Source organism: Strigops habroptila, chromosome 1 (genome assembly GCF_004027225.2).
Source record: "Strigops habroptila isolate Jane chromosome 1, bStrHab1.2.pri, whole genome shotgun sequence".
Taxonomy (NCBI): domain Eukaryota; kingdom Metazoa; phylum Chordata; class Aves; order Psittaciformes; family Psittacidae; genus Strigops; species Strigops habroptila.
Window position 1 is genome coordinate 119,855,309 of NC_044277.2, and position 15,853 is coordinate 119,871,161.

The 15,853-nt window shown below is 40.9% G+C and overlaps 1 protein-coding gene across 1 annotated transcript; it reads right to left on the minus strand.

The window, feature by feature from the left end:
- Nucleotides 1-951: 951 nt before the first annotated feature.
- SRI (sorcin) lies at nucleotides 952-10,327 on the minus strand. Its single transcript, XM_030497195.1, has 8 exons — nucleotides 10,000-10,327; nucleotides 8,320-8,403; nucleotides 5,005-5,074; nucleotides 4,228-4,271; nucleotides 3,110-3,257; nucleotides 2,843-2,956; nucleotides 2,335-2,393; nucleotides 952-1,683 (listed from the first exon to the last, which is right to left on the minus strand). Exons 1-8 carry the CDS (start codon nucleotides 10,048-10,050, stop codon nucleotides 1,657-1,659), a joined length of 597 nt encoding a protein of 198 aa, XP_030353055.1. The 5' UTR covers nucleotides 10,051-10,327; the 3' UTR covers nucleotides 952-1,656.
- Nucleotides 10,328-15,853: the final 5,526 nt, after the last annotated feature.

Below are 15,853 nucleotides of genomic sequence, written 5' to 3' on the forward strand. Positions count from 1 at the left end.
CAGCTTCATGTGCAACAGGACAATGTACAAGTATTAGAATGGGGAAGTATAATCACATCTATGCCTTTAAAATGAATTTTTGAGGGCAGAAAGAGAACTAACTTCTGAAGTGAAACTAGAATATCCAAGTAGTACGTACCAGTTGTTTCTTTAGGTGAGACCAGCCTGCTTGGCATTTATAGCCCAGAAACTAGAGACCTGGATTTTACAGTAGTATTAGCAAGTTAAGGTACAAAACAGTATCTTCAATCAAGATTTCTGCTCTGACAATCATTCCTGTTGTTTGCCCAGTGGCAGCTACACATACATATCTATATAAAAGCACACGTGTAAAGCTCTGCTTTCATTCCTTAGTACAAAGGATCCTCCCCAAAAGTGCTCTAAACCACTAATATATAAGAAATATACTCCTTTTAACATTCTTCTGGCATTCTTTGCATTGGCAAGGCTAGCAAAAGAACATCTATCACTCCTCTGTGGTATGCAGAAGTGACCCAAATTAACAAAAGTTTCATTAACTTACTTCATTGGAAAAAAGTTTGAACTACCTTCATACAGTTGTGCTGCTCCCTCTTCCCATACTACATCAATCTTCCCCTCAAGAAAAAACTCCCCAAACCCCCCAAAACATGACCAAAAAACCCCACCAAACACCCTTTATTCTTCCCCCCTGAAAATTCTCAGTCAAAAAAGTCTTGCCTTTCTGCATCTGTTTTCGTGTGAATTCTACAGCACTGTGGTCACTGCCATGATCCGAAATGGTCATCTAGCAAGAATTCTTCAAAGTGGGTTGTGGCCCCTGCGTGTTAGTTGGCATCCAGAGGCAGGAAGGCTGCTTGTTAGAATTTAAAGTGCAGGAGACAGAAACATCAATTTACATGTAACTGAAGCCTGGCAGCTTAGAAGTTCATTGATCAAGGGAAAGTTAAGGTATAAACTGACACAGCATAGTTTTTGTATGTTTAAAAGTGTTTTATATAGTGACACAAACAGAGCAAGAATCTTACTGGAGCAAAAGCCCCCTGTGCAGGAGCACACTGCCAGGTGAGTTCTCTGCTGTGCTTTGTCGCACCCCTCCTAATGAGTTGTTCTATCAGGTAATCTTGTGCTCAGTGCATGTTGTCACAGACTTCATCTTGAAGATAGCTAGCTGTCAAAATAAGCAACTTAAACTTACTGATGTTCTAACAGACCAGCCTAAAATGACCATTCCAAAAGCTCTTTCAGTTTGTACACGTGTCTTATGCTGTCAAAGAGAAAAGAATATGTATCATCTTATGTCATACACGATACTGTTTAAGACAGAAAAAGGCAAGCTGCACTCCAGGAACTGGTGTTAGTGCGCCACAGGAATGAAGTAAACACATTACAAGAAAAATCTTACTATCTGCACAATTTGAGCTATACATAGTGAATTGCAAGTTTATGAGAATAAAAACATCTTTAATAGTTACAGTTACAAGTTAAAGACAGTATTACATGAGTAATTTATATTCACTGTAAAAACTAAGAAAACCCAACCAAGTGTGCAAAGTGATACCTTCATAAAAATATGTAATTTCCATTACTGAGATACACAATCATTGGAAGATTTGGCAAAGCAAAACACAAACTGGAATGTTAATCATGATCATCCACGGCTTGCTTCCTTTTGATTTAGATGCTCATAACACACTGTATGAACTGAAAAAAGAACAACCACTTATTAGATGTATGGTAGACAAGAAGTTTTCATTTTTTCTCCTAAAATACCCATTGTCACTGCTCTTTTCTGTAACCAAATTCAGCCCATGAACAACAAAGCTTTGAAACTAAATATGAAAATTAGCTAACAGTTAATTAAACCAAAGCATCTCCTTAATAACAACAACAAAACCCCAGGAATACTTGAACCTAATGTTCTCCTTTTCCTGCACAGATGCAGCCAGGAAGCCAAGACTAACAACGTGATTCGTGTCTTGGCCATCCTCACCTTTCCCAACCTTTTCTAGGGAAAAATGCCTACCAAGCTTTGAAACAAAGAAAGAAAAAAAAAAAACATCCCAGAAAGTGATATAAGAAAGTGATGTGAGCGAGTGATGTAGCTTCTTAGATCTTCTTGAGTCACACTGGTAAGAAGTCCACGCAAAAATGCACATTTTATAGAACTCTATAAAATATGTGAAAACTTTCTGAGACAATACTCAAGAAAACCCAGAACCTTTGTGCTCTCAGGTAACACCAGAAGCATAGGGAAGACATGAATAAACTCAAATTATTACTGCTTTTCTTTAGTTTTAAGTTCTTCTTTAGTTTTACCCTGTAACTATAACTGCTGCTTTAAAGTTCACTTACATCATCATACTGGAAGTTCACAAAGCCCTGCTGAGATACATCCCTTCTTCTAAAGCATTCTGCAAAAAATACATTAAGAAAATAGAAACCAGGTAAGAATAATTAGTTATTTTTTTTAAATGCATAATACTTTCATAAAATTCCCAAGTCACATGAATGAGAACTCATGAAGAACACTACAATTCATTCCAAAACTTAATCTCCTGTTCTTGTTATATTTATCATATACAACCCTTTGTGTTCTGTTAATAAATACAGTTTCCCAATTTTGATAACGTAACTCTTCTAGTCTCTGGAATAAACCCTGCATTAGTTTTAAGTCCATTTTTCAATGGGGAATTAAGAAAATCATAATCTGTAATTGTTCCAGTTCTGCCTGTAAATTCTCTTGAAATAAACCTATTCTGTGCTATGTAAAAGTTAAAAGTTGAACTTGACATAAGTGAGTAATCAGAGTTTATTAAATATCTCATGGAGATGATAGTAACAAGGCTATAATCCAGCATACCAGTGAGAGCTCTGAGTTTCACACAGCAGGCAACATAATCATCAAATGTAATCTTGCCATGAGTGCTGTATCGCCTTGTGATCGCGGTCACTGCCTGTGGGCTCAGCCTGAATCCTATTTGAGAATAAAAAGTCTAGTTTGAAAAGACAGGTTAACAGAACCCAACACATTTTTAACTGGAAATATGTGTCAGTTACTGTGGGATGGTAACTGGTACTGGGAAATGCTCTGATTCAGCATCAGAAACAAGAACATTTCAAACCTTACCCATAGTCATCAAGGCTTTCTCCAGCTCTTGGCGATCCACTGTACCACTTCCATCGTTGTCAAAACTTACAAAGTGTTGCTTCCAGCCATTGACCACAGCCCAAAGTTCTTTAAACTCATTAAATCCCAGTGTGCCAGACATATCCCTCTGATTCCAAAGCTAAGAAAAACATTTCTTAACTTAAAAGATTTTTAAAAAGCCCTCTCTTGAATGGCAATTTTTATTTTTTATCATCTGTAGTTATGGTTTTTTTGGAGGTCAATATTAAAAATGTTTTACTGTAATTATTTTTTCTTGTAGAAAACTAACTAGAGCAACCTACAGCACAGACAGAGATAATACTTCCAACCAAACCCAAAGGTCAGAGAACTTGCTCTCCCCACTTCTTCCCAGTGAAACCTGATAAAATTATTTGCTCTTTGTGAATTTAACTCAGTTCACATGCTTTTCTTTTACCTGCCAGTGTTACTGTTACCAATGTAATACATACCTGAAATAAAAATAGATGCCAAAGGAAAAAGCAAATCTCTTGCATTCTGCACTGTTTGTTCAAGGTGAGCTAACAGCCCTTCCAGTTTCATTTCTGCTTTTTTCTTTTGACTAGAAAACACTCCAAAGATTCCAACCTTGCACAGTGTATGCCAGTCTTCCATAGGTCCTATTGCGGAATGCCATACACCATCCCATTAGATACTGACACCTGATTCATTCCAGGCACAGGATTGAGGGGGACTTAGATTGTATTCAGGCTGGGTAGTACAAATGCTTAATTCATTAGCGAGGATTAGAATGTTGTCTGACTTGAAAAGCACAATGAGCTATTTTGCACAAAACTCTATTCTGGGCTGCCAGACCTGACTCTTCCTACATTCAGTGGAGAACCTAGACTTAGAGGGATACTACTTGTGTGAAGAATATCAGTCACCGACGGCCTCCTTTATTATTATTCCATCCTGTAAAATGAGTAAGAATAGAATTTTGTAGCTCCCCGATCATAATTATCACAATTATCCTGTAAGGGCTGAATGGGAATTACAAAGCATTTCCCAAATTTTTGGCACCCTCTCACCTTTGCTTACATAATGCAAAAATGTTTACATTTCATAGTAAAGGATACATCCAGCATTGAGATCATGAGTCTGCAAGTCTCTAAGTTGAAAGCTGTTTAAATTAGACAAGGAAAAAAACAAATTACATTAAAACAATGATTTTCAACTTTGTCTAAACATAAAATTTTAAATTTTTTTATTATATACTGATTATATATTATAATGTATAGAATATTATATAACTGCTTCCACTGCATAGAGTCATACCATAATTTGATCCAAATAAGAGCTTTTCATGAATACTTCTTAGAAAAACTTACAGCAGACAACCTGCAGGCAATTCACATTATATTTAAAATTAATATGCTCTTATCTCAATCCATAAAGGTTTTGGGTTTCAGTCAAAGTGGTCATTTATATTTCACCATAGACACCACTTGAGCAAGCCAGTTTTACTCATAGAAGCTCCATTTTCTAAATTGAACACGAGGTATCCTGACAGAGGAGTCATGCCACAGAAGTTCTTGTTTTTAAACTGAGCTTTGATATTGACCAAAGCAAACCACTTTTTTAAGAACTGGCTATTACAAAACAAAACACTTCCCCAACTTCACAGCTCAGCAGTGGGTAGGAAAATAAGGAGGCTGAGAAGGGACGTCCTATACGCAGAGAACTGAATACAGAGGATTTACATTTCCATATGGAAAGCAAGCCCATGTACCATGCAAATAAAAAAACCTCCCAAAACTCTGCACAAGGCACAACTACAAGTGTTTTCTAGTAGATGTCAGAAAAATTACTATGCTTTAGGGTTGGGATTTTTTTAATTTAAATCATTAACTTACGTTTATACGCTCCTGCAATCCCTGACTGGGTGAGACATCTCTGTAGCTCATCAGCATCTATTTGTCCATCCTTTCGATAACAGAAGATGTATCAGCTATTGTTTTAATTCCCTCTCCCAGGCTGGTTATTCCCAGTACCCGCTCCCTTTTCAGTGGCATTTAGTTACCTTTTCAAAAACCAACTGATTACCTGTCTGCTATATGACAGAAACTGCCTTTTATAACCCATTATCTGTAACAATGTTTCTTTAGTTGATACTTCTCCAATATGCATTAGTTTTCCCATCTAGTGATGTACTACAAAATTAACAGGATTGGCAGGTTACTTTACTTCAAAAAAAAAAAACCCCAAACCAACAAATCCACCTCCAATATTAGTAGCATATACTTGAGAGCCAGCTGCACAGAAACCAAGGCACACAATTTTGAACAGAAAGATAGCTTTCCTTAAAGTACTAATTTTAACTTAGTGGGCATTGCAGTCACCTTAGGTTATACATTTATGATCTCACTGCTACAGTAGGAAACTGGGAACCCAGATTACACATACTCTAAGACAGCCTTAAGACTTACAAATCTAAAAGCCCCTGTTTTTCGGTGAACAGCAAGTGTTAGCAGAACAAAAGCAGAAAGCAAAGAAGTTTGAAAGAAAAACCAAACAAACTCAGGAAAGGTACCTATCTCATGGTTTGGACAATGACTCACTGCCAACACATCCTGCTCAGAGACACGCAGAGGAAACTGCCAACTCATGGAAAGCAGTGAGCTGTCAAAAGTGGACCTGGAATTATAGGTCACGTTCCTCACACACCCAACATGAAGTTCAGTTCACAGAGAGTTTAATATAGTTTGACCTCACTCAAGGATGGAACGTTGTATCTGTAGATCTAAAATATGATGTCACTTTTGTAAAGCATTAAATAGTGAAAAGAGAGTTGCTTTATATTCAAAACAAATTTATTTGCCTCAGCATCTTCCTAATGTTTTAAATCCAGCAAGCATTTTTTTTTCTTCCATTTTTTTTAATAACAAGGACATGCTACTAAATGGCTCGGTGGCAATGGCACAGCCAGGTAACTTTCAGAAATGAAGTATCACTGCTTATAGGACAAGTAGTAGTTAATATGGTAAATTATATTTGACAAGGTCTGAAAAAAAGAGCAATAATGATTTGATTCTATGTAAAATTAGTGGCAGCAAATTCCAAAATTGCTTCAAATCTACTCCATCAGTCTAACAATATAAATGTATTTAAAACTCTACTTTCACAGGAAATTAAAAAAAAAAAGAAAATATATTTTAAACAGCCATGCATATTAACCAGCAAATCTCTTCAAAGGCCTTGTGCCTTCTTTAACAAAGGCAGGATCTTTAGGAAAGACAGGAAGAGAAGTGGGATTTGTAACGACTATTACTATTACAAAAAAGATGCTTGGCCCTTTTTTTTTTTCTTTTTTAAAGTAGAACTTAAGCAGTTAAACAAGACAAGGCACAGGGGTTTTGAAAACAGACTGAGATAAGAAAGTTTTTACTTCCTACAAAGATGGACTCAAATAAAGATTTGAAACAATACTTCTTTCTTCTGTAAACAGAGGAAACGAAATCCTCAAATCTAAGATGAGATCTCTGTTGTAAACTACTTCAAAGCAAGCGAGATGTGGCTTTTTACAGACATGCCTGGATGGCTGTAAAATCAACTGATAATTTACCTGTTCTATTTCACTGTCTCCTTATAGTATTTTTACTTCTGCACAGTCACAGGTCTCTGAAACTGACTCTTCCAATCCCAAGGATAACATTTCAAAAGCTACCCAGCTTATTTCAATAATGAATGGTTTCTACAAATAGTATTTAAGAGTACTAACTTAAGTATTAAGTGCAACTTGATCACACCCATTAGCTCACCGGTTCCCCAGCTTTCAGTAATCCTGCCTCATTGGAGAAGCCTGGGGATGAGGTCAGGGGATGCTTTGCTGAGGTCAAGCTCCTGCCATCTCTTCTCCACATTACTGCATCCTGTTTGCTGTTACCTCTCTTTCTCTTTACACTAGGAGCTTGCTCATTTTTCCAGCGTCAGTCACTGGCTCCACTGCTGATTCCTGTCACACATCCAGGTGCAGAGGCACCTCAGCTGACAGGTAAATGGTCAGCATGTTCAGCAGAATTTAGCCTGGGCTCTACCTTATACAAGAGTCCTGCCTCGCTACACCTAGGTCATTCCACTGTTCTCCTTTACTACAAAAATACATGGTCTACGTATTTTCATAAGCAATGTTAGAGAAGTATTATATAGACTGTAAGATACATTACTAATTTAAAAGAATAACATAGAGAACAAAACCCAAATTACAGTCTTAAACTGGGACTTAAACATCAGCTAATGTTTCTGTATTCAAATTTCCATGTTGTGGTTACATCTACCTGTGGATAACAGATCCAGGAGCAGAGTTTTAGATTTTCAGACACCCTAGAAAGAAGCATTAAATAGCTATATGGCCAACTGAGACAGGGCTTATCTCAATGCACCTACTTGCATCTAAGTTACAGTCCAAGAACTACTTATTTCTAGTAACATCCATAATCATACAAAACAAATATATGCCACAAAAATAGAGGAAATAAATTAAAAATGGAGTGCAGAATGACAAGGAGGAAAAAAGAAAGGCCTAAATCAAAGTTGTGAATGCCTTTTCCTCTAGAAGAATAATCACTCTATCCTCCCAGCAAACCCAGATATTGGCACAACTCAAGACTGCTTTTCTATTTATGAGTCTATTAAGATCATGTCATGATCTCTTTCTTATTAACATTTCCTGCTCTTAGCCAGGCCATCTCCACAGGCCATGCCTCCCCATTGTTTCTGGCTTCCTTCTGAAGCTGGCAGCATTCCCCAACCCCGAGCTGAGCCACAATTCAGTTACAACATTTCAGGTAACTATATAGGCCCTGTATATACTCATGTAGGAAATACAGTGCATGCATGCATACATGTATGTGTATATGTGTATGCATTTACACACACAGACACACGCTATATAGAAACTAACAGCATTATTTAAACTGTATAGTTACTGTGCATACAGCTATATGGTTTAGCTATACAGCTCTATGTAGCAGATAGGCTAAGTAAAACCATTCTGCTGGTTTTAAAAGAAACAAAACCCAAACAACTTGAAACAACAGTTTCCCTCACTGCAAATACTAGGGATTTCTCTTGCCAAAAGCTAACATAGAAATCATTCCCCAGGAAAAAACAAAACAAAACAAAAAAAAACCCCAAAAAACCAAGAAATAAATAACATTTTATAAGTTTACCTGCCCTGCTACTGCAGCAAAATAACCATACAAAGGATCCGGAGCTTGTTCAGGGAATGCTGGTCCTCCTGGAGCTCCTCCATACTTTAGAAATCAAGAAGAAAATTAACTTTAAATCAATGATTTGGTTAACTGAATTAATAAACTGCAGTGTTTGTACTTAAGAATCAACTTGTGTTTTTACATACACACCATGCAAAAAAGTCAAACCAACCAAAAAAATCCTTTAACTTGGTATTGATATACGCATTTATAATAATTTAAGCAGATCAGTAAAACCTTGCACAGGAGCAATCCACTGATTTAGGTGCAGTATGCTGTATCTATCTCATCAGGGTTGAACTTTAGTCTACTACTTGCAGAAAAAGGGATACCAAAGATAAGACTAGTAAGGCAGTACAGATTTTTGTTTCCACTCCAAAAAAGCTGAGCAAGACTGACCGGTAAGGAAAATACTTAGAAGAATATGCATTAAGCATGGAAAAATTTAAATGAAATTGAGTCATGGAATGATTTAAATTAATCCTGTTTGACTGAGTTGAACCAACAGTCTGTGTGTAACAGCATCTATATCCATCCTTTGCTGAGACAAAAATATGCCTCTTCTGGAAAGTCAGAGTTGGAGCAGGTGTGCCTTGCTCCTCGACACCACTCAGCTATTTATCAGCCTCATGAAGTGAAGACAGATTTTCATAGCATCATACAATAGTCTGAGTTGGAAGGGACCTTCAGATGTCATCTAGTCCAACCCCGCTGCAATGAGCAGGGACATCTTTACCTAGATCAGGTTGCCTAGAATCACATCCAGCCTGGCCTTGAATGTCTCTAGGGATGGCGCATCCACCACCCCTTTGGGTAACCTGTGCCTGTGTTTCACCACCCTCACTGTAAACAATTTTCTCCTCACATCCAGCCTGAATCTCCCCTCTTTTACTTTAAAACCATCGCCCCTCATGCTATCACAACAGGCCCTGCTAAAAAGTCTCTTCTCATCTCATAGGCCCTTTTTAAGCACTGAAAGGCCACAATAAGGTCTCCCCGGCGTCTTCCCTTCTCCAGGCTGAACAACCCCTACTCTCTTAGCCTTTCCTTATAGGAGAGGTGCTCCATTCCTCTCATCATTTGTATGGCCACCCTCTGGACCCTCTCCAACAGGTTCTTTCCCGTACTGAGGACTCCAGACGTTTACACCACGCATTTGGCACAAGCCCTCCTTCGGGGGCTCCCGCTGGGAGCCGACTCGAGGAGCGGCACCCGCAGAAGTGACCCTGCCCCACGGCCAGCAGCGGCCGCGATGTGCCTGTCCCCTCTCCCGCGGGCGGAGCCCCGAGCCGCCCCGCACCGGCTCCAGCAGCACGTCCCGCGGGGCAGCGGCGGGCAGGGTGCCGGGAGGGCCGGGCAGAGCCCGCCTAACGCGGCTCTCATCGCTCCCCCGCACGGGCCGGAAAGCCGACAGCCGCAAACACCCCCCGGCTCCGGTGAGCCCCTGAAGCTATCCCCGCCTGCGCCGCGGGGCCGGAGTCGCGTCCTGTCTCTACCGGACACCTCGCGGGGCAGCCCGGAGGGCACCTTGGGTCCCCCCCTCAGCCGTGCGCACTGAACGGGCTGCCCCGACCGAGGCAGGCTGCTCCGCCGCCGCGGCGACCTCGAGCCCAGGCGCCGCCACCAGCCCCCGCTCACCCCGCCCTGGTAGAAACCGCCGCCGGGCACCGGCTGCCCAGGAAACGCCATCTTCGGCTGCCACTCGCCCCGGACAGTCTGGCCTCACCCGGACGCAACCACCCGCCCAGGAAGGGGGGACGGGCCGCAGACTCCGGACAGGGGCGGGGCTGGAAGCGGTGCCAGCCGCGCTGAGCGGCCGGCTGCCTCCAGTCACCGGGGCAGCCGGGCAGGGCAAGACGGTCCCGTCGGGAGATGAAGGACCAACTCTCTTTCATCACTCTCCTCCCCACCATCGTGGTGGTACAGGCCGCCGGCCCGGAGGCGGCTTCTCCTTCCTACAGCAGCGGGGCGGGGCGGCGCTGCTGCGGGGTTCGCCCGTAGCGGGATTGGGGGCTGGTCCGTTCCCCTGCGGCTTCCGGCGTTGTCGGGGCGGGGCACGGGCGTCCTGGGGCCGGTGGAGGCGGAGGGGGGAGGGTTCAGCTCGGTGCGGGGTGCCCCGGCCGGAAGCCGTTTGAGGCGGACGGGGGGCTGCACCCGCGGTAACCGCCGCACGGCTGGTAAGAAGCTGAGCGGTCCCGAGCGGGCGGCCGCGGGAAGCCCGGGGGCCGGGTGCTGCGTGCTGCTGTGGCGTCCCTGGGGTACCCCGCCTGGGGTACCCCGCCTGGGGCTGCTGCTCTGCGGTGTGAGTCGCCTTGTGTTGAAGTAATTTTAAAATCACCTATTTGTGATTTAGAAAAAAGCTATGAAGCCCACAAACTCAGGAGTTCGTGCGTACATACCATGCCTGTGGCAGAATCATAGAACCATGGAATGGTTTGGGTTGGAAGGGGCCATCACCTAGTTCCAGCCACCTGCCATGGGCAGGGACATCCCCTAGACCAGGTTGCTCAAAGCCCCATCCAACCTGGCCTTGAACACTGCCAGGGATGGGGCAGCTACAAGATTACATTAAATCTGTCCTCCTCTTTTGGTACCGTAGCTCTCTTCAAAGTCTGAACACCTACCCTGGTCCCAAAGGTAGAGAAAATAGATAACTGTGCAGTTTTCTCTGCGGTCTGTAGGTCCAAATTCTTCCAGAGCAGGAAGGAGCGGGGAATGCCGGTGTCCCACTGGAGCTAGGAAGTCCTTTTGTGCTGGCTCCCACCAGCAGTGCTAGCTCTGAGGCTGCTCTTTTAGCAGAAGTCTCAGCCCTGACAGCACAGCCTCGTCCAGCCTAGAGGAACTCACTGGTACAGCTCATGCTTTAATCCTGCTGTCTGTCTGAAGAATTTTATAAATTTGTTGTTGTGGTTTAATTGTTAACCTTAATTATGAAACTATGAATTTAATTGTGCTAATTTGTCATTGAATCACCTGTCATCCAGAAAACTGAGCTTTCAGACAATGTCTATATAGCATACATTTTTATTATTTCAGTACTAATTGCACTGATACTGTTAATAGTTGCCAGTAACATGAAAACAAGTCCTGTGATGTTCTGTGAAATTTAATATTTAATAGAGTTGCCAAATGAAAGAGACAAATCATTATTCGATGCCTTCATCACACAGGATAGCATATACGAAACCCATCTTTTCCAGGCAGCTGAGAAAGTAGTGAATCTGGCTAGCTTTTTGGCTTAAGAAATACCTATCTCACAAGAGTATTTGTATAAGCATCTGTTGATATCAGATAGTGCAGTAGTCAAATAGTTTTATTTATCAGACTTAATCACGTGCGGGGTAGGTTATTGGAAAAGTACTGTGTTGAACCTTGTTAGAGTACATATACTAATGTCTGGGCAAGAAGCCTTCCTAATTAAAAGAGGATCTAGGTACAGCGATAAAAATATATATACACTGATAAGCAACATGTCAAATAGTATATATGTGTTGCCAATAGCTTAAAGATAATAGGAAGGAATTTTTAACTGCTCTAGTGAGAAAAAAAAAACCCAGATAAGATTCAGACCAGTTGGTAGATAAAGATGCTAAAACTGTACAACTGTAGCTGTACAGAAAAGGTAGACATGTTTCATACACTTGGAAGTCAGCATAAATACCTGGTCATCCTCCATTTGCAGTGCTACTGAGACTACTGGTAATGAACACTGTACTCAGTAGTTAATATTTGCAAGATTATTTAAATTCGACCACAGGTGAAAGAGCTAGGAGACAAATGTAACAAAATTATGTACTTTATATGGTTTGTTAGGTAGGCATTTTGTTTGCATTGGTGCATTTGTTTATTCAGTTTTTGTCCAAGGAAAAGGAAGGCTGCAATGGGAGGCTGTTGGAGAAGATCAACAAGTACACATCTGCCTTCTGAAGGGCTACTGAGCTATGGTAACCTTTTAAGTTCCAATAAGATCATTGCATTAGAAATACATCAGTAAGAAATCGGCGTAGAATAAATAGTGACTGATTTTGCAGATCTCAAAGAATATGTAATCACTCCAGTGGAAAGACTGAAGTCAAGTAGCACAGCATGCTACTACTGTTGCTTTTTTTGAGATAATTCTGTGTATTTTCCTAAAAATATACCTAAGTGAAATAATTTTGCTTAGAAACTGAAAATTATGCATGCAGTTTACATTTCACAGCTTTAGCTGGATTCTTTATAATAGGATGTTAAGAAAGAGTTAAACCCAGAGCTAAGGTAATAGCATTACTGCCTTAAAATCTGATCACAAGTAATATTCATTGTATGTACCATGCTTCCTCACAGTGAACAGAGGCAAGCATAAACCCATTACAACTTGCACTTTCTTCTTGCTTGTCTTCCCTCCCTCTACCCCACTAAGTCTGGGTACGTTTAAGCCTGACATGAGCTTGCATGTGATGTGGCAGTTCAGCCACCCTGAACTGAAAGCATTGAGCCACATGGTGCTGCCAGTTAGGTTCTCATGCGATGCAGTGGCTGGGAGCTCAGTGGTGGTGTGCTGAGGCATCATGCTTTCCTGGCAAGCCAGGTTTGGAGTTTCCAGAACTGCAATAAAAGAAGCTGGGGAGGAGACAGGGAATTAAAGTGTAAAGTTCAAATTTCCTGAAGTCTTAGCACATCTGAGGGGATAAAAACTTGAGAATAAGTATATTACTTAAGAATGGACAAAAAATAATCTTACCCTTTTAATTGCCATAACTTGAGATGAGTCATACAATCAAACAGTGGAAAGGCAAATACAGTACAGACCAGAAGTGTTTAATATCATGCCTCAATCAGTACCCAGAATGAATGGTGCTCCACTGTTTTGCTTCTTTCTCTTCTCTTTGACACCACCCTTTCTTTTTCTATATTTACTGCACGTTATTTATGCTCAGGTCTGCAGACAATTATTTTCATAGAATCATAGAATGATTTGGTTTGGAAGAGATCTTAAAGACCATCTATTTCCACTAGATCAGGTTGCTCAAAGCCTCATCCTACCTGACCTTGAGCACTGCCAGGGATGGGGCAGCCACAACTCCTCAGGGCAACCTGTTCCAGTGCCTCACCACCCTCATAGTGAAGAATTTCTTCCTAATATCTAAGCTAAACCTCCTCTTTCAATTTAAAGCCATTCCCCCTTGTCCTGTCACTACATGCCGTTGTAATAAGTTCCTCTCCAGATTTCTTGTAGGCCCTCTTTAGGTACTGGAAGACTGTTAATAAGGTCTCCCAGAGCCTTCTCATCTCCAGGCTGAACAACCCCAACTCTTTCAGTCTCTCGGTTATAGGAGAGGAACTCTGAGCATCTTCATGGCCCTTCTCTGGACTCATAGTAACAGGTCCACATACAAGGATTTTCTGTAATAGTCAAGTTTTATGTTTGAATCATCAAATGTACTTGCAATGACAGGGTCAAGGGAAAGGCATTTCTGTTGCTTTGTAAGTAGAGTGTGGAGATTAAGATTTTATATAAATTCTGATTGCCTGTTTTTGAGACACTTCAATTTTCTGCAACTCTATATAACTTCCAGACTTACTTTCCCTCTCAGATCCAACCTCTTTGGCAGATGGTTCAGTGGTGACCAACTTCCTTACTCCATACTCCTTCCCTTCTTTGTTTCTTTTGTGTTCAGCATTGTGGGAATTCTTCATCACTCACTGGGTGTCAGTGAGAGTATCCCTGAAGGGCTAAGACAAGATAACTTTAATCATGGATGGTGCAGCTAGTGAGGTTTTGATATTGAGGTTTTTGAGACTAACAATCAGCTTTTAGTCAATGCAGTACAATAACACAATTTACCACATCCATCTCATAGTAAGTATAGCAGTTTGTGCATTCCCCAGGCTGGAGTTCTTTACAGAACTAAAGCTAAAGCACCATTTTTCAGTAACAGCATTAATTTCTAAGATCACACAACTTGCAGTTGGATGGTTCCCAAGATAGTTTTAAAATAAAGTTATAATTACGGTATAAAGATAACTGAAAATAACAGTGATACATGCCCGTGACTTGGAAAAGACATTTACAGTTCTGCTTATTCTGCATATCACTTTACAACTGATCTTTCTTCCTTTACCACATACCTTATTTCAAATGCTTGGATATTTTAAAACACATTGATGAGAACTAGAGCAAGTCATGAAAGCCTCTGATTGAATGACCTGTGGTAAGGATGCAGATCTGCTCTGTATTTGCCAGTCAGAAGCCAGACTATGAAAATGAACTGTGGATAGATGATTACATCACAGAACAAGTTCAGCTATACAGCACTTTTTGCAATCATATGTGTCAGCATATGTTTAGAATATATATGAATCAGAATAAATCAGAATATATCAGAATAAATCAGAATATATATGTTATGTTACTTTACTTCGGTTAGGTACTGTACTCAGGACGCAGGTGTGCGGCCTGGAAGATAAGCATTAGCTTGTAGAAGTCCCAGGTGCAGATGGAAAGAAAGTGATTCTTTGGAAGCAGTGTTGTGGATATCCAGCTACAAGAGGGTGTTCCTGGTTCCACTCCTTATTTTCTGAATAATTTCATTAAAAGCCTGTGGCAATCTAATGAAAAAATGGACATATACTCCAGGAGGCCAAGCCTGAAATGCATAAATGTATGGGCTAAACAAAAAGATCCTACTTTTTGTTGTCTTGGTTAAATTTTCAGTTGCACAGTGCCTTTATATGAGCTGAAGCATGTTGTTTTACAGAGCTCCCTTGAGCTAGGAATTTAGATGATGGTTTGGTTTTGTGTAGCCTAAATCTTTCTGTTACTTTGTGGATGAAACCCCTAGCATTAGGAGTTTGTTATACATTAGTTACGCAATAATAATAATAATAGTAATAATAATAATAATAATAATAGCATTATGCTGTTCTCCCCACCATGTTTTTCAGTCAGCTCGGTTCTGCCAAGTGATCTAGTCACAGGATTTAGGAATTATGTTCTACTTGAGTACCAAAATGGTGGTAGGTGGGAAATAAACTCACAGCTGGTTAGTCAGCTACGGAGCAGTACTTCTGAGCAAAATAAACCCAGCGTGTGGAATGTAGAAATGATGTTTCAGGTGTCTAAATTTTGTGACTGTCACCCATGAGGTGCCTGATGTCCATTTGGGCACTCGTCTTACCTCCTAGGCTTCTTGAGACTCTAGGCGGATAGTGTTTATTCTCTCCATGTCTAGCGCTTGAACTGAGTTGACACCATTCTAGTGCTACCAGAATTCATCTTCATTTGCTGATCTGTAATTTCCATAATCAACGAGACTGGCATAATTACTGGGGGAATGTCTTGGGCTGGTTTGCGTGTGCCTCATAGAGTAGAAGTGGTGTGCAAATAAACATGCCAGGAAAATAAATGCTTTTCAAAATATATGTATTCATTTATTTGTTACTTGTTTAAGTGTCCCGCTACCATAAATGATGCAATGAAGTTCCCAGCATTGGGGGAAATCACTAGTTT